The sequence below is a fragment of the Phocoena sinus genome, chromosome 3, assembly GCF_008692025.1.
Source record: "Phocoena sinus isolate mPhoSin1 chromosome 3, mPhoSin1.pri, whole genome shotgun sequence".
Taxonomy (NCBI): Eukaryota; Metazoa; Chordata; class Mammalia; order Artiodactyla; family Phocoenidae; genus Phocoena; species Phocoena sinus.
Genome location: NC_045765.1, coordinates 121,515,432 through 121,540,951, shown reverse-complemented (window position 1 = coordinate 121,540,951; position 25,520 = coordinate 121,515,432). Strand labels below are relative to the sequence as shown.

Sequence of the window (25,520 nt, the reverse complement as noted above, 5' to 3'; positions counted from 1 at the left end):
ATCTCTGAGGAGGGTAATAAGAATGCAACAAGTGGGACTTCCTTGGCCATCCAGTGGTTGAGACTCTGCGCTTCCACTGCAAGGGGCTCGGGTCTGATCCCTGGTCGGGGAACTAAGATTGCACATGCCACTCGGCGCGGCCAAAGAAAAGAATGCAACAAGTTATCGCAATCCTGTACACTACCTGGAAAATTTGGATAATGTAGTGTGGTATTGCAAGGGATAGAGAGGCCTCCTATTGTGAGTTTAACACCAGCTTTTCAGGGAATAGACAACTTCCATCTGAATCATTCTTACAAGCTGAATTTTATTTTTACTAAATTATCTATGTTAAAAAAAAAATCTGTGCCTGGTGTGGAATTTCACTCCATCAAGTGTTACAATGACTTTTTCATTTTCATTACAAGCAGGAGATTGAATGTAGGACACGTGTTAGGAAACATGGCAATAAATTAGAATATAATTTACAAAAGCAAAAAAAAAAGTAACAGTGTACCACATTAATACTGAGTATAAAATATAAGCAACAACTAATTGCAATAATACAAAGGTAATTTCATTCTGTATTATTAAGGATACCTATGTGACATTCACTCAAATAATAAAATTCTTAATGAAATGGACTCTTTAAGGAGTCGGTTGGGTACGCTTACCTTGCCTTTTTTGGTGGGTCTTATGCCAGTGGCGGATACTGCTCTCAGCCACGGGGTACCAGTTTCCTTGGGGTTCCCTAAGTAGCCTATATCTATTTTGGAGGGCCAGCCATGGTGGCTCAGCATCTGCCAACAATCCTGTTGTCATCATTTAGGGATAGAGCACCATGTAGCCACGTGGTTGACGACAGAGTAGCAGCAGTACTGTGATGTGCTGTGGAGTATGACTTTTCCTTACTCAGGTTTAAATTCAAGGCCAATTGAAAATTTAGTCCTATTACACATCCTGTGCTTGGTTCCTTCTAGAAAGGTAATCTGATGCTGTCCCCGGGAGTTCTCTGCCCCCTGGCCTTGGTGCCGTTGCACACCCCAGAGGGACACGTCTGCCCTCCTCTTCTAGCACCAGTTGGGGTGCTGCACGGGACTCAGGGGTATGGCTCTCACCATGTTAGTTCCCGGGTGAGGGGAAAAGTAGCCTTTAGTCAGTAATGTAAGGAATCTGTTTGAAATAAAAACATAAGCTGATATTTACGTTGGAGAAAAGCAGATCCCGATAGCAAACCTATGCCTAAAATGCCAGAGAAACCAACCATCTTTTGTTCGCTTATTTTATTTCACCAGGGCACATTAGCACCAAGTTAAGTGCTCTTTGCAAGGAGCCAAAGGAAGCCAGTGCTGGGGCCGTGCTGCTTGTGGCTGCCTGCCCTTCACTGATGGCTGAGGTGGCACTTGGGCTGTCTTTTCCAAGGCAGCAGAGATTGGGGTCCTGGCCACTCGTCTACTGTCAATCGCTCTCTCTGGAAACTCAGGGACATGAGCTGTGGTGCTGAGAGAGAAAGCAGGCGAGGAGACTCAGATGAGGGTGACTGAGCACACAGAGCAACGAACGTCCCGTGCTTACTGTCCACAGCAAACCTGACAGTTTGGTTTTGAAGTCTGTGAGTCTCCCTTTCTGAAAAAACCTAATCAACCACTTTAGGTTATGGTGTATGTGATACACCTGACATGTTGTTTCAGAGCACAGTGATAGATTTAAGTCAAATGTACTCTTTAACTGCAAGCAGTAGCTTTACAAAGTAGCCGTTTGGTATGAGTTTGAGGTGTTGGTGTCGCAAGGTGCACTCATGTGTAGGACACAAAACACATTCATCAAGATCCTGCTGCAAGTGTTCAAGTACAAAATATTCATATAAGCAAGTACCCTCTGTTTTTTTTCTCTTTTTAAAAACCTCACTGTCAAACCTCTTGATGAGTGTGATGTGGACTGGGAAAATGTGAGCTTAGTCAGTTTAATTTAGGTGGACTTGATTCTAGAATTTGACTTGCCCAAGAAATTGGGTTTCACATTTAATTGCCATTCAGAGTATCCATAAAAAATACAAAATACTTGGCTGAGTGACTATTAAAATGATGCTTTATGATCTCTAGTCTTCATGAGTTTTTCTTCTTTGGTTATTATCCCTTGCCTACTTTAAAACTCACAGAAATAGCACATCTCTGTGCAAGCACACTCATCTACCCACACACTCAAAAGCGCTCGCACACACACACACTTGTTCTCATATAAATAAATGCCCTTCTGCCATATCAAAGAAGGGACATCTGGAACCCATCGTAATTGTCAGCAAAAGGGTCTGCCTGGTTGTCACTGAGCCAGTCTATCTTCTGCATGGTATCATCTCAGCAAGCTCAACATGCATATGCAACAATCCAATAGGGCAGAAGCCATTCTGTGGCTGGAGAGGATGTAAACACAAGTGAGTTGGGGTGACTCAAATAAGAACTGAGGCATCCTGTGTGATGGCAGCAAAAGGCCTGGTACTTCAGTCTCTACCATAGCCCAGGTCTGGCTTCTGCATGAAATTGAAATGTTTTTCTCTTAAGGTTTTAATGGAAGTCTCAGCTTCACTTGCACAACGGCAAGTTAGCCACAGCCTTTTATGCTTTAAACTAAGTCCTTCATTGTTGTTCAGTTTAATATAGTTGATATATGGCTCACAGCAGTGTTCAGAACAGGGGGATTATTCCTAAGGAAATTAAGTGGAATGAAGAAAAATAATACAAACTTTCATTACTTTTGATTTATAATTGCTCCTTAAATTACAGTTCAAAGCCCGTTTTAGAATTTAAATCGTGGTGCTGTTGTAGTGATAAAGTATAGTAAATATTTTTAAGCTATGACTTAAGATTTCTGAATCTTCTTTACTTCCATAGTTGACCAAGTCAAAACAGCTACATTTTAAACAGTTTTAAATACAAATGGATTCAGTGTCATTGCTAAGTCCATAATAAAAATTATCTTAATGGTCCAAGGAGGTAAACAGGCTATTGGATTTACTCGAAAGAACACAAACGTTCCACAGTAAACAAGTCTCCCTGTGTTGTTTGGATCTCTCCAATCTGGCATTCCCTCCTAATACCGTGTCCAGCACTTTGGATCAAAAAATCCCACTTCACAGAAGTTAAAATAATATTGAAATCCTGTCAGCTAGGGCTGACCAGTGGTTACGTTTTCCACAGGGTAATGCATTTGCAAGGACATCAATCCTCTTCCTCTGGGTGGCTCTCTGTGATGGATGCATTTCCACGATGAAATGACAAGGCGCTCTCTCTGGCTTTCCATGGGTCAGTGTCCTTGGCAGGTCTTACAACACATCTGTCTGAAGTATGCTCTACTGCAGAATTTGAACTTCAGCACCAGTGGGCAATAAGCCACTTTGTTCACATCTTTGCACTCTAATGAGTGAGGGCAGAAAAGGGAAAACAATTAGAGGCACAAAAACAAGTACATAAACAATGAGCCTGGATGTTCAGCAAGGACCACCCCCCCCACCCCCGCCCCATCCCGCCTCCTTGGGCCAGTGCACCTTGGCTTTCACATCCATGTGGTTTTTGTTTTTGTTTTCAAGCATACCCTGTCTGGTACACCCTACCAGAAATAGTCTTTTGATACATTTTAACACAAATTAAAAAAAAATGATTGCAAGGCTTTTCTCCCAGACTTTTATAAGTATGGTGTATGCCCACTGTGTCTTGAAAGAATTACCATTTGTTGGGATAAGTGATCACTTTAGACAGCTTGGAAACATGAGTCATTTTTCTTACAGCCCTTTTATTGCTTCTTTCTCAAGGGTTATTTTATTCAGCAGTGCAAGGTTATCCAAAATCAAACATGAGTTGCATTGTTTGATACCAAAGTACACATGTCCCAGGAGAATCTCTGCATCTGTGGGCTGTGGGGATGGGCCTTGGTGAATGAAAAGGATTGCTGACAGTGGCCTAGATTCAGCAACTACACTAGACAAAGAGGAAAACTTTGAGGGGTTGGCCTCAAATGGCAGCAGTCTGTGGGTTATGGAAACATGTAGAAATGTCTTTTTTTAATTTGGAAGTGAGACATGGCCTTCTTTTTTCCTATGTGTGTTTTCTCCTCAGTGCTAGAATTGCCACAGTTGAAGTCTGCTGTTCTTGCAGCCAGAAGGTGAATAAATGATTCTTTCTCCACCTCCCGTTGAGGCTGGTTGCACAAGATGGGGCTGAGGGGCCAGTGCAGAAAGAGAGACTGACCTTTGATTCTCAGAAACCCCTGCCACCCCATACAACGTCACTACTGCTAATATTGATATTCCTCTCCAGTCCTCTCTTCAATTTTGTCTGGGGATTTTAAAATACTTTGTAAATCTAGTAATTACGTTTGCCTCCCAGAATTAAAGTTCCACCCTCATTTTTCCAGGTGGTTATACTGAAGCATCCTGGGTAAACTGTTTAAGGTAATTAGAATCAGGCAGAACACTGGGAAATGTTCAGTGTAACAGTGTTGTTGTTGCTTCCTTGTTTATATTTCCTGGCTTCAGAAATCCACTAAAGTTCTAAGAGATCATGTACATGGTACATGAGCCATATGGTAAACATGGAAAATTAAATGCAAAGAAATGGGAAAGTTTCCAGTTCTTATTATTAAAAAGTAAGGAAACAATTTTATTGATCTCACTTTCAAGGCTCTTTTGGTGAAAGACTGAAAATTTTAAACTGTAACCCTTACTCCTCTGAAAGCATAAGTTCTGCCACCATCGAACTCCCTTACTTGAGATTTGATTTACAAAGAGAATAACAGAAATTTGAATAGAAACTTTCTACACTAAGATTTTCAATAAATTTAAGTTTTGGCTGAAGGAAGGTAGGAGAGACATTAAAAATTTCTTTAAACTTTGTACTAAAAAAGAAGAAACTGGATGATATTTGGTGAATCAAGCTTGAATTTTAGGTGAAAATATCTCCATATATTTTATTTTATTTTATTTTAAAATTAATTAATTAACTAAAAATTTTTTTTGGCTGCATTGGGTCTTCGTTGCTGCATGTGGGCTTTCTCTAGTTGCAGCAAGCAGGGGCTACTCTTTCACTGCGGTGCACGGGCTTCTCATTGCAGTGGCTTCTCTTGTTGTGGAGCATGGGCTCTAGGTGCATGGGCTTCAGTAGTTGTGGCGCACAGGCTCAGTAGTTGTGGCTCACGGGCTCTAGAGCTCAAGCTCAGTAGTTGTGGTGCCTGGGCTTAGTTGCTCCGTGGCATGTGGGATCTCCCTGGATCAGGGTTCAAACCCATGTCTGATGCATTGGCAGGCAGATTCTTAACCACTGTGCCACCAGGGAAGTCCCCATATATTTTAATTTGGAAATCACCTGTTATTTTTTTCCCCCTCTCTGTCATGACCAGTGAAAAGTAACCAAAAAAAGTTTAGACTAAGAATATTTTCGTGGGAAAAAAAAGTTGTATCAGTGTTACCTAGAGGAATATATTGTCCAGATAATGCTTTTATTAAAATGATGAGAAAAGCTAAGCATAAAGGATGAGGACAGTTGACACATATCACTCATCTTTAATTTCAAATCACCATCCTAATGGGGCAGCCCTCCAGCGGAGACTACCACTGTCATGCTCTGTTAACAGGGCTTGGTGGGACTGCTTAAAGTACCAAATAAACTTTGGCTTTGGTCTATTTTGCTAAAATATAAAAATGATTTAGTTGATAAATGGACAGAGGACGACTGGTTGTTTTAATAGTACAAGGAAATAAAATTAGAAGCCAGACTGCTGGGTTTAAGCCCAGCTTTACCATTTATGAACTTTATGACTCTGAACAAATTGCTTAACTTCTCTGTGCCTAAGAGGTTAAGCATCCTTATCTGTGAATAGGGAAGATGAGTGTTCCCACTCCCGCATGTAGCATGTGTATCCTATGATATCACCTAGCTCAGTGCATAAAATGGTCATTGGCTCTCAATAAGTGTAATATACTGAATTACTATTATCATTATCACTATTAGTTAGTATTACTACCTGATGAGAGTAAGTTGTGCTCTGAATTTCTCAACAAGGATGCAATATTTAGATCACTACTGAGAAAATGCTGCCCTATAGACACAAGTCAGTTTGAAGACAAAACAAAGAAGAATATTTCCTGAGGTACAACTTTATTGGGAGATTCATTACTCCATTTTTGGAAGAGTTTCTGAACCAGGAAAATTCTGAGATGAGCAAAATACAAGAAAATTCACAGATTTTTCTTTTGGATTTAGACTTTAGAATCTGATTAAATAGTAGACAATAAATAATGAATAAAATAAAATATTCATAAATTATTTCTTCCTCCAACCACCTCCTCCATCCACCCATTCAGGCTATTAAATACTCAGGGATTCAGCTCCTTAGGTAGGTGCTGTAAATGAGAAGCCTCCCTTGCATGCAGAGGCCCCAGCACAGCCCTTCAGCTAGGAGCAGTGTCCAGTCTAGGGGCCAGCTGCCAGGGTGTCCCCCTCTGAACTTCCCAATACCTCTTTTAAGTTTCTTCTCAGCTAACCTGACTCCAAGTAACTTGAATGAAAGCAGGAATTCATTTGGGCCCTAGGAGCAGGATCAAGCTTAGGGAGGTAGGGACTGCTTATGTGTGTCCCAGGACCTGAGAGCACCAGTGGTGAGGGGTGGCAGATCTGGGGGTGAATTCTGGCACTGCCTCCTCCCAGCATTTGTTTGTCCTTGGCCAAGTGACTTCACCTCTCTAAATCTCAGTTTCCTCATCTGTGAAATGAAGCCCATAGGATGTTGTGAGGCTTGTATGAGGTAACACCTACAGCACATGTGTGGCCCTGGCACAGAGTGAACACTCAGTTTATCAGCTCTTGTTACTGTTACCAATAACACATCGGAGAACAACCATCCTATATTATTTCTCCGGGATCCCTGTCAAAATATATATAGGCTCTTCATTGGCACACATAAGCAAATTAATGAAAAGACTTTAACAGAGAGCAGGTAAATTATGATGAGGTAGGGAGAGATCTGAGGGAAGATCCAGGGTTGAGGACTGCCAAGAAGATAATGGGCCTTGATGAGATATTAAATGGTGACTCTTGGGCTATAGAAGGACACAGCCTTGATGGAGTGTAGGGGGCTCCCATGAAGGAGGGGCCCTGAGGAAGGTCCCATTCCTACTTCTTGGTTTTGCTGTCTAGGGACTGCCTAGACTGGAAGAGTCAGTCTTCAGAGTGATGAAAACCTACTCACCAATGACTGGTCTTACATTCTTCAGGTCTTTTAACTCCATGAGAGATTAATCTAGTAGTAACATTAAAAATAATTTATCAAGTGCTTCTTATGTGCCTGGCATTGCCTTAGGCAGTTTTACATATTTATATACATTTTAAGTATATAAAATGTCAGCTTTACACAGATGGCAAAGCTGAAGCTCAAAAAGGTTACGTACGAAACTCACTATGGGTCACACAGCCAGCTGGTCTAAGAAGTGGGACCAGAACTCAGGTTTGTCTGACTCCAAACTCTATTTCGGCAGCATTCTTGGCATCTTACTGCGAAAAGCTTTCTGCCTGTCGATACTTCTTATTCTTGGCTGATAGCCCTGGTAATTCAGTCTTTGGGGACATCCTTATCAGGAGGTTTGCTCTGCCACCTTAGAGAAGGGGTAAATTTTTTTTGAAAGGGGGGTTCTAGGTCATGGGCATTCAGAATAGCCTGAATACATTTCTCCAACTACCCCTTTCTCCTTAGATTTTGTAAAATTACATGAGTGAAAGCTCATTTTAACACACCTAGAAGCTTTAAAGCCCCATCATTACAGAAAGCTGAGTGTAATCTTAAAAATATCAGTACAAGCTTTAAATTATATTGGTGCATTCAGCCCATGTGTCACTTTTTTAGTTAGAGAGGACTAACCTGATAAGCCCTTGGATTGACTCACTGATATTTTGCTGATGTACGTAGCTGTGAGGCCTTAATTATAAAACTTACCATTGACTAGTCTGTCTGCCTCATCCCCAAAGCCCATTTAAAATATTAAATAGCCTTTTCATTCCTACCCTTCAGCCAATACACAATACAGGTTACATTTGTGATAAAACCATTCTGGAAACGTTGTGCGTAAATTAAATCACATTTTCCCATTGAAATCAAAACAATAACAGACATGTTTTGATTGAATTTCTGAATGATCCTCAGTTGGTAATGATTTCTATGTGATATCTAGAATATCTAAATATTGGTTTCTCTATACCCAAGTAATACATAATCTGCACATAAACAATTATACTAGGAGAGTTACTGAAAGGAATCCTTTAGTTCAAGTAGAATTTTTTGTAATAATATAATCACTTTGTAACTGATCTATTTTGAAGGTTTGATCTTTACTATCACGTTTTCTTCACACAGATACACTTGTATCTACTGCTTTTTAAGTAGCAGAATCTGAGCCAGCAGGGTCAAAGATTTTAAGATGAAGGAGCCCGATTTTCTCTTCCACTAACTTCATGTACCAGTTAAGTACTCTCTAGGGAGAAGAATGACAAGACACTCTTTCTACCTTTTTTCTTCAGAGTCTATCAGAAGGATGAGCGGTCCTTACTGTGTGGTTTCTAGGAAATATTTTGTGGACCTAACTAGTCTCTCCTTTTTTTACATCTCCTCTCACCTCCCTGCCTGAAAATAAAGTTTCATTTTATCCAAGGCTAGAGATTTCTGGTGGGAATGACAATTTATGGACTATTCCTACATTTTCTCAGAGAGACTTAGGGATGTATCAAGGGCTGAAAGCCAGCTCGTAGGCCATACGATGTGAACTAGACCCATGATTAGAATCTTAAGCGACTTGCCAGGCATGCTGGAGTGGATCTCACGGTAATCTGGGTTCTGGTAGAGTTGAATGATAAAATTAGCCAACCTGTTTCATAGGCAACACATGAATCTACTTATCATTGAAGGGCCAGTGAGTTTTTCCCCAGGTGCTTTACATTAATATTTCAAAACTCTGACCTAAAAGACATGATTTCAAAATATACTGAACATAGGCTTATGAATTTAGAATGCAATTGGATGGGGATTCATTGTGACTTTGTTTTTGTTTTTTTTGGTTTTTTTTGCGGTACGCGGGCCTCTCACTGCTGTGGCCTCTCCCGTTGCGGAGCACAGGCTCCGGACGCACAGGCTCAGCAGCCATGGCTCACGGGTCCAGCCGCTCCACGGCATGTGGGATCTTCCTGGACTGGGGCACGAACCCGTGTCCCCTGCATCGGCAGGCGGACTCTCAACCACTGCGCCACCAGGGAAGCCCTCATTGTGACTTTGATGGCTTGACTTAATCCATGGAGTATAAGAGCAACTGTATTTATTTCTGTAAATAAACGGTATCCATTTCAGAAAATGTTGCCAAGCCTGCCTAAATCATATCAATGGAGGAGTTGGGATACACAGGGACATAGCCTTCCATGACCAAGTTGGACCATTCAGCATCTTTCTTTGGAGAATGCATGTTCTCTGTGCCTGTAAGTTCTTTCTGAAATTCAGAGGGAGAGCACAGTAAGCAGAGAGTTTTGACTCTCACCTACGGGTCTATCCTTTGGATTACAAAAGTACAACCAGCTGTACCTCTGTCAAACTGCCCATGGAGACGCAGAGCCTGGTGAGAAGTGAAATGGTGGCAAAGGCTGCGCATGTGCATGTGTGGTGCAGGAGTTGGGGGCGGGGGATGTGAACTCAGCACACTTTTCCTGATGAAACTGTACCTGAGTCCTTGATATTTTACATATTCAAACTGGAAAAGGATGAAATAACATGTTTGGCCTGGGAACCTGACAGTATTCATTGCAGTGGGAACAGTCCACTGACTTTTTACCCTTGAAGCAAGGTGATATCAACTATGGAACTTTATTCTGATTCCATCCTACCATGGACTAAGCCATTTCTTTCTCTCCTTTGCTTTCTTGGTTTCTTCTTACCCAGTCTTATTCTCTGGATGCCACCCACAGTCAACTTGAGGTGCTTTGATCCCAATACAAATCCAGGGTTCCCTCCAAACCAGACAGTTGGGAACGTAACCCTGAATGCTAAGGTAGATTATGACCATTTTAAAAACTGGCAACAAAAATGTCTGGTCTTCCTCACCTCCTTGAAATCAAAGTTCAAATGACCTTCACCATTCATTCCTTTCACTGACTTTAATACATCAGAAGCCACCTTAAAACCCATATTCAGTAGCTGTTTTGTTCCATGGATCTCAGGAGGTTTCTGGAGCTGCTTAGGCTCTCTCAAAATCATGTACTTGAGGGAGACTGAGACCCGCCAAAGCCACCGTTAGACAACCTGGTCTGGTAAACCAATGTATACTAACCACACCTTTCCTGCTCATCTTTCCACACCATGAATCATTATTTGGCAGCAATAAACACTAGATGACAGAGTGCCTTGTGCTATTGAGAAGCTGAAAAGACTCACCAAACTACAAGGGAACCTGAAACTGAATAAAGATGAATGAAGTGGAATTTGGGATAGAAATTCAGGTGAGCTTGAGTACGTTAGTCTCAGCTGCCTGATGTACTTTAAAAAATTACTGAGTAGTATTTCAAATGCAGTGATACCCAGTGTGTCTATAATTCACTCTTAGCAGCAATGTAGTGTTACCCTCATCAGTGGCAGTCTGTTAAGATCAAAAGCCTATAATGCCTTCACTCTTAGCCGAAGGCTTTCAGGAATGAAGAGCTAAAGTAGATGTTAAACATGGCAAATTATATCTTCCTTCTTCCTCCTCCTAGTTCTCTCTCAATATTTACTTTTAATTTCTTGATGCTCCACTTCTGATTTTCTTTCTTTTACTATCCTTTGTTGCCTTAACCTTCCATTTATTCAATCAATCTCTATTGTTTATTTTTTAAAATGTTATTAAAATTCCACTATTTTATTATGGCTTTCAGGGACTAATGTGCTTAATTTCCATATAGATGCCTAAATTCCTCACCACGATTAATAGTATCCAGTTCCCTAAATCTGAAACTTGGGAGTCATACTGAACATTTCCACATCATATTCTCATCCCTATGTCCAATTGTTCATCAGGATCTTTTTATTCTCCTTTCCATTTTATTCTTTTTTTCCAATTCATTACCCTCTTTTTTTTTTTTTTTTTTTTTTGCGGTACACGGGCCTCTCCAGTTGCGGAGCACAGGCTCCGGACGCGCAGGCTCAGCGGCCATGGCTCACGGGCCCAGCCGCTCTGCAGCATGTGGGATCTTCCCAGACCGGGGCATGAACCCGCGTCCCCTGCATCGGCAGGCAGATTCCCAACCACTGCGCCACCAGGGAAGCCCCATTACCCTCTTTTTGATCCTTGCTATATCTGCCTGAGTTCAAGCCTTCATCATCTCTAGCCTGGACTTTTAGAACAACTTTTTAACTCTTCTCCCACACAAGGCTATCTTCCCTCTGCCCCTTTATACACCGGCCAGCCTAAGTATGTCACTCCCCAATTTCCTTCACTTGTTCCCAGAACTGGTGGATAGAGTCCTAACTTCCTTCCACTGCATACAGGACCCTCCAAACTAAGTCCCTGTCTCTTTCTTTGTAGCCTCATCTCTACCACCTGTTCATATGCCACCCTCTGCAACCATACTGAACTATGTTTGACTCCACAGCCCCGTGACCGCACACAATCACCTTCTGCCAGCAATGCCCAGCATTTCAACATCTTCTTGGCCAACTGTTTCACACCTTCCAGTGCCCTGCTCAAGCATTCCTTCTCCATGATGCTTCTGCTGAGTAACCCCTTCCTCTGTGTACTCATGGTAGTTTCTTTCTACCTCCATTACAGTACTGCCCATATTGTGAAAATTATTTGTTTGCATGTTGCCACCCCTCCTAAACTGTGCTTCCTTTGAGGACAGGAACCTTTCCTAGTCTCAGTGGCTGGCACATGGTAAGTAGGTTTGCTAATTAAATGACTTTATGGTTGGATGACTGGAGAGAACATTTTTTAAACACCACCACCTTGACGAACGGGCAGATAGATATCTATGTGATAGATCAAGTTCAGCAAAATGCTAACGGTAAAATCTAGATGGTGGGTGTCCACTGTAAAATTCTCTCAACTTTGCTGTATGTTTGAAACTTTTTATTATTTTAATAATAAGATATCAGGAGAGGAACCATCTCCTAAACTTCAGTAGTTGAAACAATACCCAAGATTCTATCAGTGGCCCGTGTTACCCATAAAGATCCCAATGAAAGACTGTATTTTTAGATCCCAAGAGAGCTCTGTTAGTCCTACCCTGTCTCGCTTGGAGTAGAGATGAACTAGTTTCTCAACAGCCTCCTTTCCAAGAGTCAAGGGAACCTGATTCCGGTAGAAAAAAAGGGGTCCTCTTCTATGTCCTGCATTAACCAGAACCTGCTCCTTCCCCCACAATTGGACTTTCCTCCCAAGTTCCCCTTTGTAAGAGGCACTTCCTCTCTCCCTGATCGGACTTCCAGAAGCTCTATCAGGTCACTCTCACATTACTTTCATGTAAGAGCCTCTTCTCTTTTAAAATCCATGTTATCTGCCCATTTCATATCGCTATGGATGACGTTATAACTTCAATCAACTGTTTCATCCTTTTTCTCAGGGTACACACTGGGTTTTTCCAACTACAGATTACAACTGGCTCATGGACCACTTAGTCTATGAAGCTTGCCTTGATCCAAAATGTTAAAGTCATCAGTCATTCATATGAGCACTCTTAGCACCTGTGTAAACCGCTCCATATAACATATTCTACCTTGCATTTTTAAAAAAAGAAGTATCTTTCCCGTAAGACTACAAACTTTAAGTGTTTTGAATTTTCCATAATAAATGGCAGAGGCTGGCCACAGCAAGCATTCAATAAGTAGCTTCTGATAAAATGAACAGCTGGTTTCAGGTATTTAAATATATTCAATATATACTATTGGGAAGCTAAAGAGAACACAAAACAAGTTACAACAGATATACTGTTTCTACTTTAATTCTAATTTTATAAAAGAGAGTGATCGTGTCTTAAATGAGTCAACAGCTTTAGGGAATAACAATTCTAAGATTAGTCATACTTTGCAGGATTAATAATTTCCTAAAAGTTTCCTCCTTTACTGAGAAGGATAAAAATATTGTCCTAACTGCTTACTTCAGATTAATATTAATAAAAGGTGATTTGGCCAGACAGAGATGACTATGAGGTATTTCTCCAAATAATCCAAGAAATATCAGATTAACACCTATCCATTTGAAGAGAATTTCTTTAAGGCAGAAATAAGTGCAGTTGCAAATGATATTCTTCCCACTATAAAAACAGCATTACATTTTCAGCTGCAAAGCTTATGTATGATAATTAACCACTATAGAGAAGCGTTTGGAGAAATTATTAAAACGGCCTAAAATGAAGTTACGAAGATAACTTCAACATATATTATTGTGGGCATGTCAAAAAAGCCAGTTCTGGGACTTCCCTGGTGGTGCAGTGGTTAAGAATCCGCCTGCCAATGCAGGGAACAGGGGTTCAATTCCTGGTCTGGGAGGAAACCACATTCCGCGGAGCAACTAAGCCCGTGCGCCACAACTACTGAGCCTGCACTCTACAGCCCATGAGCCGCAACTACTGAGCCCACGTGCCACAGCAACTAAGCCTGCACACCACAACTACTGAAACCTGCATGCCCTAGAGCCCACGTGCCACAACTACTGAGCCCACGCCCCGCAACTACTGAAGCCTGCACACTCGAGGGCCCACGTGCCGCAACTACTGAAGCCTGTGCGCCTACAGCCCATGCTTTGCAACAAGAGAAGCCAACACAAGGAGAAGCCCGTGCGCTGCAACGAAGAGTAGCCCCCACTAGCCACAACTAGAGAAAGCCTGTGCTCAGCAACAAAGACCCAACGCAGCCAAAAATAAATAAATAAATAAATAAATATTTTTTAAAAAAGCCAGTCTTTCAACAACCATTAAGACTTAATCTTTTTCTTTTTAATTTAATTATTTTATTTTAGTTTAGTTTTGGCTGCGTTGGGTCTTTGTTGTTGCACGCAGGCTTTCTCTAGTTGTGGCGAGCGGGGGCTACTCTTCGTTGCGGTGCACGGGCTTCTAGTTGCGGTGGCTTCTCTTGTTGTAGAGCATGGGCTCCAGGCGCGTGGGCTTCAGTAGTTGTCGCACGCGAGCTCAGTAGTTGTGGCTCACGGGCTCTAGAGCGCAGGATCAGTAGTTGTGGTGCACGGGCATAGTTGCTCCATGGCATGTTGGGATCTTCCTGGACCAGGGCTTAAACCCGTGTCCCCTGCCTTGGCAGGCAGATTCTTAACCACTGTGCCACCAGGGAAGCCCCAAGACTTAATCTTTTGACAGTCATGTCAGAAGTGTCTGTACTTCATAATCACAAGCTCTGTTTTCACGTTAAAATTCCTGATTTTCTTTTTTTTTAACATCTTTATTGGAGTATAATTGCTTTACAATGGTGTGTTAGTTTCTGCTTTATAACAAAGTGAATCAGTTATACATATACATATGTTCCCATATCTCTTCCCTCTTGCATCTCCCTCCCTTCCACCCTCCCTATCCCACCCCTCTAGGGGGTCACAAACCACCTAGCTGATCTCCCTGTGCTATGCGGCTGCTTCCCACTAGCTATCTATTTCACGTTTGGTAGTGTATATATGTCCATGCCACTCTCTCACTTTGTCACAGCTTAAAATTCTTGATTTTAAAGAGTGAATTACAAATAGCATATAAACGTAGTTGAAAATGACATGCCCTAGGGCTCTTCCAAATCTAGGTTCAAATCCTGACTCTACTACTTCCTACTCTTGTGATGTGGGTAAGTCACTATCTCTCTCTGTGCCTTAGTTTCCTCATCAGTAATACCAACTCGAAAGGTTGTTATCACGATTATATAATACACAAAGATATTTATGTATATGAGATATATAAAATGGATAATAAATATAAAGGGCCTAACATAATACCCAACATAGTTTAATATGATAGTTATACCTTCTCTTCCACCTTAACGTTTTATCTTCCAACTCTGAAAAACAGACTCCCAAACCCACGTGACTGAATACCAATAATTTACAATACATAAAGACTTGTTTGCTACAAATCTTAGAGAAAAGAGATTTTTAAAATTTAGATCATTGAAAGAAAATAGTTTTGCTATGAAAAGTACTTCTGTTTGTCATAGATTTTGAGCCCTTCTCAAGACAAGGAAAGCTAGATTTCCAGGACATCCCTTGCCAAAGGGAAATAAAAGGAAATGGCACTAGAGCCAGAGATTTTGCAAATTAAAATTCTGATTTTGAATTAATATAGGGTAAGGCTTTACTTCTTTGAAAGAGTAAGTTACACAGTAAGTATATTGTGTTGAGGCTCAGATATAAGAACCAGGCCACTTGCAAAGAAGCAAGTTTTCTGCATCTTGTCGTGCAAGATGATTGCTCTTCCTAAAATGAAATTCCTTATGGAAACATTGAAAAATAGGATTAAAAAAAATCCCTCAAACTGAATAGATCTGATAAAAAGAAACAATTTCTTTTTAATAGAATAATGACCATATCATTTTCATTTGAAAAGTGGTCACAAATTATAGTCAGCATAGCTCTTTATTTTTGTTTTATTTGTTTTTAAAGCAGAGTCCGATGGCTGGGTTTCTTACATAATTAAAATTCATGGCTTCAGATGTTTGTATATTTGATCATGCTTCCATTTTCATGTGAGAAGGCAGTCTGAACTTCCTGACTATGCCATTTTTGTCTCTACACTCAGCATAGTTTCTGTTATTATGCCTTGCACATAGTAGCATTCAGGAAATTTCAATGAATGCTTAACTGAATAAACAGAGTACCTTTATTTAAATAAGATATAAGAAAATTCAGGACTTGGATGGGCATCTGCTGTTAATAAAGGGATTTCCCCATATACAACAAAGAGAAATTTCAGAGTCTGAAGACTTTTGTCCTCCTATATAGACAACTATATGATAACCTTCTTCTATTTTTCTTCAAGGAGAAAATTAGCATTTGTAACCTAAGTAGTTTCAAACATATGCTTTCATTATATGTATCACAAGCATGAATTTTAATCTTTACAATAGCAGAGGTCCATTGTTGTAGCCAAAAAGAAACAGACGTTTTCAGTTTTAAGCTTGGTTCATTAGAAATCATCTCTATCTTTCTAGCACAAGTCAAACATAGAATGCTAGGTTGGACAGAACCTTAGAGATTATCCACCCCACTCCCTCATCGCATAGGTAAGTAAACTTAGCTCCAGAAAAGTTGACTTAATAAGGTCATACAGTTAATGGAACAGTCTGGAAGAAAACTTAGGTTTCCTGATTACATATCCAGTATATATGTAGCCTTCACAAATGCTCTATGCAGACACACTACCACAGTGGTTTTATGGGGCTCTTTGAACTCTGGGAATCAGTATAGGTGAACCACTAGAGACCAGAGGCCCCTTACTTTCTATACTGGAGGTGCTGGGAAACTTACCTTCAGTACTGGAAATGGGGGTACTGTCACATTTGCTTTCACACTGCTGCATCGATGGAGGTCGAACAGTTTCTGGACAGTCACTCGATGCCTGTCCAGTGTAGGAAAGACACTGCACAGTCCGCATTTGCTGTCCAAGTCCACACTGAGCAGAACACTAAACCAAAAGACAGGGAGAAACAAAATACTGACCTCAACAATTTTCAGGAGGTAAAAAAGATACTATGTCATTTCAAATACCATAGATATTAGCTTTTAAAGCCCATATGTAGTTCACCTTAGAGAGGTATATGATTAGGTCATTCTCTTACAGAACTGGTTTAGAAACTCAAGGATCATGTTATTACCCTAGAAAATGGAAGCAACTTAGTTTCCACAAGACAACAGTTGGAGATTTTGGGGCTATTATTTCAACAGTTCCAAGCAGTGCTGGTGAACTTAAACAAGAGTATAATGAGAAAATATTTGTGATGAAGTAGAATAATCAGAGGTTCTAGGGCTGGGACATCACTACTGCTGCCTATTTATATATTATAGGTTTGTGGGAAAACAACCTGATGGTTTACTGGAGTGCTCTTAATCTGATCAAAATATTAGTTCAGTATAACAGCAGTGACTGCTGTGGGGCCTGGTGATGGGACTAGTTTGGGGAAAAAAAAAAAAGGGCATAAATAAGTACCTTGAGTTTTGTGAGGTACGTTCAGTCACACAAATCTGAGACAAATCTGAGAAGAGGTCTGGTGTTAGCCAATTAGCATGTCTCCCTCTCCTTTTTCATCTACTCGGGGGATTCGGTTACTTTAGAATTGAAGTTACTCTCTGAGGGGCTTAGTTTCAGCTGGGACTGATCAGCTGACCAGGCTGAAGAGTAAAGCTGTGGTCTATTCTTTGGGACTGCCGCCCAGAATACCAGAAAGCCTGTGAGATTTGGGATCAAAGGGATGAGGAGCTAATTGTGCAGAGACAGGTGATGGTGATGTTTACAAGGTAAACAAACCCAGGCCCTGTTGGATTTATTTGCAAAAACTCTCAAAGCACTTACAGGACCTGCAAGGATATTTACAGATACTTTTAAGTTTCTAAATACAGAATGAAAAATAAATGCACCATAAACATGTAGTAAAGCATCTCTGAAAATGTATTTTCACTGGTTAATTTCAATTTTAGGAAACTGAATTGAAAATATAGAGGAGAAGAAAAGGACTTGACAATATTTAAAAGAACAATCTCAAACTGATAACTGTAAATTTGGTGAAATTATCAACACACAAAAACTTTCAAATGCCCTTCATATAACAGTGAATTGCAACAAAGAATATATAAGAAAGGAAATTCCTAGCCGGTTTAAATAAAAATCATAAGAGCATGTCTGTACTGATTCTTTAATAGCATAATATCAGTTATAAACTGTGAAACTGTCACACTTCTACAGAGAAACACATTGCATTCAATGTTTACTTAAGCTTATGATGTATATTCCATTTGAGCACTTTGTAAATCAAACTAAGTACTGTTATACAAAAGCAAATTATTAATTATTTGTTAGACAATGCACATGTTAATTATTTCATGATCATACTTCTTTTGTTTCCCCACAGGGCTGAGCACAGAGCAAGTATATTTATTTGCCTTAATGGAGACTGAAAATCTTTGCCCGCTCCCCGAAGAGTCTGTAGATACTGCTGCACTCTAGTAATATTGAATTTTGGCCATAATTTTGGTAACTACTTCTACGAAATGCCATTATTAATAAGTAATGGCAGGCCCAGAGCACAAACAAAATCGTGCTGGTGTAGTTATATGCCGTTCTGATTTATTTGGGTCTCAGATATTAGAAAATGACCAGCTCAAGGTTAATTATAAAGCCGCAGTAAAAGGGCATTGATTCACTAGAAATTTTCTTTCTGGAGCATTATTTTTTAACATAACCTAATAAATTTCCTTTTTGACATTCAAAAGAACAATACTTAATTTTCCTTCTATCCAAATATATCAATTTGCTTTTAAAGGATTTAAGGTGACCTTCAGCAAGATAAGACAATTTAAAACTGAGAAAGAAGAAAGAAAAAGTAGGAATTGGAACATAAAATAGAAATGAGTCCAATCAATATAAAAGTACATACTAAAAGCCCTATATACCCGTTTCCCAAATTCATAGTCTCCATCAGCTAAATCCATTGAAGAGTAAGTATTAATAACATTTCAAAGATTGTCAATCATATTATCAAGCTAATTAAAACCTCCACATCTTTTCTGTGAGGTTAAGAGAGGTCATTTTGCAAGTGGGAAAGCTAAGACAATGGTGTTAACTGATCTGGTCTTGAATTAGTTGAGGGAGTTGGCACTAGAATCCAACTTTTGGTAGCTTGTTCAAATCTCTGGCCATTAGACTATTTCTCTTTAATTTTAAGTTAAAATGTTAGAATCCAAGGAGTAGGTGAAAGTGGGAAGTGTGGGAGAAACATGGATCAGTGTGTCTATGTGTGACTGCTGCTGCCTATGCACTGTCTCATACTCACATCTCACACCTGGACCTCTACGTGTTATTACTCATCTCTTGAGCCCCTACAATGACCCAATCAGGAACCTCAAGTGTCTCAAGGTGCTGCTTCAGCAGGAACCCACAGTCCAACTGCCCTACCTGGCCCCAGTCTCCTGTCACCCAGCGAGGAGGAGGACAGCGGCCCAAACTGCAGCGGATGCGGACAGGGGGTTTGCTCTCCTCAGAACATTGTGCCGCTGGGAATGTTCTAGAAAGGTCACTGCTCTTGCACAGGACAATCCGATGCTTGAATCCTGGACCACATTTGGGAGTGCACTGTAAATAAAACAAATACTAATGAATAACGATAGTCTAAAGACAGAGAAAAATTTGAGGAAGGTCTTTCTCCAAGTAAATGTGTGTTTGGGTAAACAAGGTACACACATACTCAATTCTAGGCAGTCTTACATATCTGAAAATTCCTTAAGTTTTTAAATAGAAGAACTTTTATCTTTTTCCCTACGGTCTTTAAGAGCTAAATCCAAAGTTTGCTTTTCTTGGCAGCATACTTTCTTCTTTTATTGTGTGTAGGCTTATTCCGTGATTCCTCCCTATTCTTGGCCATATTCAGTTGTGATAAGATTCTGCTAATTTTTGGAATGTGGAATCCTTGGTTTCTTACTTGCTAGGTGTAGTCTTCTGAAAAGAATTCTTATGTAACTAGTAGACCATCAGAAGTGGTCTTTGATTTAGATGTGTACGGTTGTCCCTAAGTATCTGCAGGGGACTGGTTTCGGGACCTTGGAGGCCACCAGAATCCGTGGATGCTCAAGTCCCTTGTATAAGATGACAACACATACCCTCCTGTATACGTTAGATCATCTTTAGATTACTTACAATACCTAATACGATGTAAATGCTATGTAAATAGGTGCCAGTGTATGGCAAATTCAAGTTTTACTTTTTGCAACTTCCTGGAACTTTTCTCCCAAACATTTTCAATCTTTGATTGGTTAAATCCATGGATGTGGAACCCAGAGATATAGAGGGCCAACTGTATTCTTAGAGTGTGCTAGCTAAGGATACATGATCACAGGTAAAGGTTTACTGTACAGAAAATCTCTAGACATTTGCTTGTCCATCAGTTAAACATAATGAATTTGACTGTTCTTTAGTTGGACCAGTCTGCTCTTCATACTGAGGAAAAGATCCTTCTTCCTATGTCATGAAGTCTATTACTTACCTCTTTTCCTAGTTAATTGGAGTGCTCTATTCTAGAGCCACCTATTCAACGTGGTGGCTGACTGAAGTCCTCCAGCTTTCTCCCCTGCACATCTGAGCCCTTCCTTATAATCTGTACTTCTTCTCAGTGAAGTGAGACCCTTACCCACAATATTTTGAAGCCCTGTTTCTATACCTTTCATTCAAAAGCCATTTCCAAATTTCCTACAGGAACTACACTAGACTGGGGGGAGGGGAGACCATAAGAATGAATAAGTCAGTCTGTACCTCAAGGAGCTCCCAGTTTTAATGTAGGAGACAGATAGGTGAACACAAGGTTAAGTAACATAAAAGAGGATGCAAGAATATATAAATTCTTGTGCCCCTAATCACCAATTTCTTATTTTATAATTATGTGTTCATAAGTCTTCTCATTCCTACCAGACTATAAGCTCCTTAACATTATTTCATTTCTGCTTCATTTTCGTACACAACCTCACCCCCATCCTCAGGATCCAGCAGAGGGTTTTGAGAAAGCACTCTATAAATATATACCCTCCTTTATTTGGGAAGATGACGGTTTTGATTTACTTTTAGGTAAATCAACATGTACTAGTAGTTGTGGGATGGGAATGTCTTCTTGAACAATGTACATACCCCTGAGTGGCTTTGTCAGGGGTAACCCTTGAACCTGGATCATGTCATGGAAAGAAAGAAAAATATTAAAATTCTTTCAGGTGTAAATCAAGGATCTCATGAACACTCTTCATCACAATGAATGTGGTAACAGAGTGCATTTCCTCCAACTTAGAAAACCTTACATTAAGATGCATTTTGAAGGAGAATAACATCCAGTTCTTTCCAATATGGTTCCAAAAAAGGTTTTAGTTAGGGATTTAGAAATCAAGAGAGAAATTCCCGATCCCTGTTATTCTTTTTCACAGCCAAATCAACATCCTTATTTCTAGCTGCTGCCTCACTCTACCCATATACTCAGTCATCTGTTGATTTCTCTTTGTCTCCACTGCCACTAACCTTACTACAGACAAACATCACTTCCTACGTGTAACATTGCAATGGCTTTCTAACAGGTCTCCTGTTTCTTGTTCTTGCCTCCCTCCAATCCACTCTCTAAAGCACACAGCCAGTTATATTCTGTTCTGATTTTTTAAACAATCCTTCAGTGGTCTTCAAGATAAAAATTCAAACTCTTTAAATATCTTACTATACACTGATAGGAAGCCTCTGCTTACCTCTTCAGATTCACCTCTCCATACTCAACAAGGTACAGTATTCCTAGTGCCAGCCCAGTGCCAGGCACAAAGCTAATGCTGCTGCTCATAGTACTACTATGACTACTGCTGCTATAAATAATGATAATATTGATAGCAGCTGCCATTTAATAAACACTCTAGATAGCTGTGCTAAGCGCTGTAATTCACACAGTCTTCACAAAAATCCTGTGAGATGACAATTATTATTCTGTTTTTAAAATGAAGAAACAACCCAGAGTAAGTGATTGGTACAAAGTCATGCAGTGTTTAAATGACAGACCTAACGTTACCACCTACTTAGTGCATGTCAGACACTACACCACGTACTTTGCACATATTATCCCATTTAGTCCTCACAACAACCCTGTCGCTTTATCTATCGAGAAACCAAGACACGCAACCCTATCTTGCAATCATGCATTCTGTAGAATGAATAAAACCCTGATTCGAGTCTCTTGAGCTTGTCCCACTTGTGTCTGGTCCTCTTGACTTCTCACCAAGTCTCTTCCATCGACCACCAGTGTTAGAAGACACAGCCTTAGGGGACTTCTGTCACTCTCTTAATGCTTAATATTATTATTGATAATGATACCACTACTACCTTATATTCCATTAGAGCTTCACAGTTCACAAAATACTTTCAATACATTATTCTCATATAAGTTTTTGAGTCATGTTACAGGAAAGTTTAAGCAACTTAATCGAGGTTAAACAGACAGCAAGTGGTAGAGCTGGAACTAAATCCTAAGCCTTCTGATCTATACTTTAGCTCCTAGCATTGGCAGAAACAAAGTCTTGAGAATACATAAGAAGTATTAATTATTATAAAAATAAATGAGATAAAGTACAAGAGTATGGAAGGGTATTTCAGACTTTAGGGATAGAGGCAGAAACACGTTGGATGTAGAGGGAATTCAGTTTAGTATTCAGTTTTAGTATTTTGAGGCTATGATAAATTTTCTATATTGGGAAAATTTACTGAAAAAGGCACTTGTGCCATTCCCCTTCCCTCTTCGCATTTTAAAAGCATACATATGTATACTAAAGCCTGGGACAAAAAAAAGTCTGTCTGTGTACAACTGGGTCACTTTGTTGTACAGCAGAGATTGGCACAGCATTGTTAATCAACTCCACTTCAATACAAAAATTAATTAAGCCTAGGACATAGGTCTCTTGCTTATTCCAATATCCTTTGCCAGTAGCAAGAAGCTTCTGCTATTATTTGAAGACTGATGTAACATCTAGCAGTCTTTCCTAAGAGCCTATGCCAAAGTCCTGCTTACAGTTCTGGGAGGCAGACAATGCAAAGACAGACAATTCATTCATCTGTGTCTGAGAAGTCCCCAGGGAATCAAAGACAAAAAAACAAATAAGATCGATGATAATAGGGAGAAGAATAAAAAGAGAAAGCAACATTGAAATTTATTAAGTGTCAAGCAGCGTTCTAAGTCCTTTGCATGTCACAATTTACCTAATCTTCATGGAAACCTCACGAAGTGCTGTTCTCACACCCATTTTACTAGTGGGAAACTGAAGTACTGAGAAGTACAGATAAATTCGGATGGCAGCTCTGAAAAAGATAATGCTCTGAAAGGTAAATGTACAAAGACACAAACCCTCTGTGGGACAATGTGAAGTTATACGCAAAGCTTAACATATGACATCTTCTATTGAGGCAAGAAATAATTAAGAAAATTATAGCCCAAGCTCCACTAAATAAGTCACAGATATTCTATCCTACAGCACTGGAAGTAGAGATAATCAACTGGATTCTCAAAATAGTGAATGACTGAAAACTACATACTGATTCAATGAATATACCAGCCCTGAGCCCCGCAGATCTAGCCACAAATATTACATGCCTATAGCCAGAATCTCAACTCTGGTCTCTGCAAATATTGCACTTCTAGAGGGTGACTGTAAAATGAAATGTCTAAAAATTGCTTGTAAAAAATAGTAAAGCCACAGGGATGCCATTTAGACCAACCTCGTTTTAAGTAGAACTCTATCCTGCAAATTCTTCTGACCTTATGTCAGAGATGTTCAAGCAGAGACATCCCTCAGCTTGTTCTTATTTTTGCTTCTTCCCTCTGCTTTATTTAGCTTACATTTCATCTTTGCCTCTCTAGCCTTCTGATGAATAAATATGTTTATCTATCTGACAGCCTCAGTTTTATTTAGCTACCTAAAAAAACATGAAATCCTAGAAAAGCAAGATGCAACCACAATTATGTGTATGATTAATAGGCATTAAATTAATCATAAATGATTCAGAGCATGTTTCAGAGATAATCATTAGTCTATACCCATGTAAAGGGTATATTTTTTACACACTTTTTGAGTATGCAGTAAAATTCATTAGAAATCATTTGAAATTGAATACTTAGTAATAAAAAGTCATTTTTTTAGACTAAAGTCTAGTTATAAATATCAAAATTCATTCAATTCATTCTCGTAATAAACCATTAGGTAGCTGGGTGGAAGATAATTCAGCAGAAAATGATTCTTTAGTAAAATTACTTCTCTTACTATTTCTCTTCATTGCAGATAAATATCTTTTTTTCTTCTTTTATTCATATAATCAGAATCTTACAATTATTTAAAATCTGACCAGACCATTTGTTTTTTGTTCTCATCTCAGTGGGATATAGGAGGTGATTTTTATGAGAGATACATTTATACTTCAGTTCAACATTCTATGATTAAGAAGCAAAAACATATTTTGCAGAAAAAACATTTGAAACCACACCAGGGAAAATAATTTGGCTCTCACTTGTAAAGGATAGAAACATTAACATTTTGGGGTTAGTCTGAATTCTCTCTGGAGAGGTGGGTTTAATTTACTTAGTTATGGCATCAGAGTAGAACCCAGGAGTAAACAAGGTGACAGCACAAGTATCTACTAAAACAAAGAACAGTGCCTGGGTAGGAAGATTCCCCCTGCCCCATCCTTCTTAAGTAATGCTACCTAAATGTAAATCCCATCAGGTCAATTGAGTATGATGCCAGTCATCTATTTGTCCAAGAATAAGTTCAAGAAACAGAACTTTTTCAGTGGGTACTCTGTGGGAGTCAAAAGAAACCACTCCTATACATCAAAAGAATGGCTAAGGATTGCTGGAGCCCATTCACAGTACACAGCAACACTTTAAAAGTCACATGCCAAGAGAGGGCAAAAACAGAAAGCCATTTAAGTTCAACATAGCATGGGTGATCTCAGGAGTGAGGCTAAATTGTAGGAAATGGGAAAGCCATGGCTTCATTAGTTTCACAAAGACTGCAGAAGAGCCATTTTCCACCAAGGCAATTTGGCTTAAATTTTTTTTTTTTTGCCATAAGCACTGGGTGAGTTTCACTGATGGGGAAAATGAACACGGTTCCTGGCTTTACAACAATGGAAATTTTACATTTAGAGAAGCCAGCAAAGAAAAGAAAAAGGTCAGAGGGTACATTCCTCTTACTGAAACATGTTTTCACCAGTTGAACCTCACCCTTGTGATTAGCAGAGCTCAGACAGCTGATATTTGGAATTGGGAAGGGGGCAGAAAGAGGAGGGAAGTTTTCATGGGCGTGTGAAAAAGATATCGTGTGAAACATCTTTGCAAAAGTTAAGTGAAAGAGGTTGAACACTGCGTGCTCTTCTGCTGGGACCTCCTCTTTTCATTAGTGGGAGATGTTACATTCCTCTGAGAAGAACAGGTTCCTTGTTCTCACTTTGTTCTCCATGGCTACTCAGACATTTTTTTTCACTTAATGCTATTTACTTTTACTTATTTTTAACTTATCTGGAGAAGAGGTAGGTTTTATGGTAAAGGGAAATGGAAGGGTGAGAGTGCACCCTCTCCTTTGGAAAATAAACAGGAGAGACTGAATGGGGACAAAAATCATCTCTTTCCTCCTGAACAAAGGATGAAGATGATGGTATAGATGATGTTCAACTAGAATCTTTGAGACGGCAATGGCAGGATTTCCTGACTCATGCTTACCCCAGAATAGTTTTCCTGTGTTGTCTGTGGAGAGACAACAGGCACTATTTTTTGGTTTTTTTGGAAGTGATAGT

The 25,520-nt window shown here is 39.7% G+C and overlaps 2 protein-coding genes across 3 annotated transcripts in view; both read right to left on the bottom strand.

The window, feature by feature from the left end:
* Positions 1-287: 287 nt before the first annotated feature.
* The window catches only part of CENPK (centromere protein K), a 332,401-nt gene continuing 307,168 nt past the window's right edge, over positions 288-25,520 (bottom strand). The window contains exons 32-34 of the transcript XR_004349429.1: positions 19,125-19,301; positions 16,484-16,640; positions 288-3,389 (exon numbers count right to left, since the gene is read on the bottom strand). The gene's annotated coding sequence lies outside the window, so the exon portion shown is untranslated. The remainder of the gene's footprint in view (positions 3,390-16,483; positions 16,641-19,124; positions 19,302-25,520) is intronic.
* The window catches only part of ADAMTS6 (ADAM metallopeptidase with thrombospondin type 1 motif 6), a 279,851-nt gene continuing 254,618 nt past the window's right edge, over positions 288-25,520 (bottom strand). For both annotated transcript variants that reach the window (XR_004349428.1, XM_032629020.1), the window contains 3 exons: positions 19,125-19,301; positions 16,484-16,640; positions 288-3,389 (listed from right to left, as the gene is read on the bottom strand). Coding sequence is in view for 1 of the 2 variants with exons in the window: in XM_032629020.1 (XP_032484911.1) it covers positions 3,280-3,389; positions 16,484-16,640; positions 19,125-19,301 (444 nt within the window). In the remaining variant the exon portion in view is untranslated. The remainder of the gene's footprint in view (positions 3,390-16,483; positions 16,641-19,124; positions 19,302-25,520) is intronic.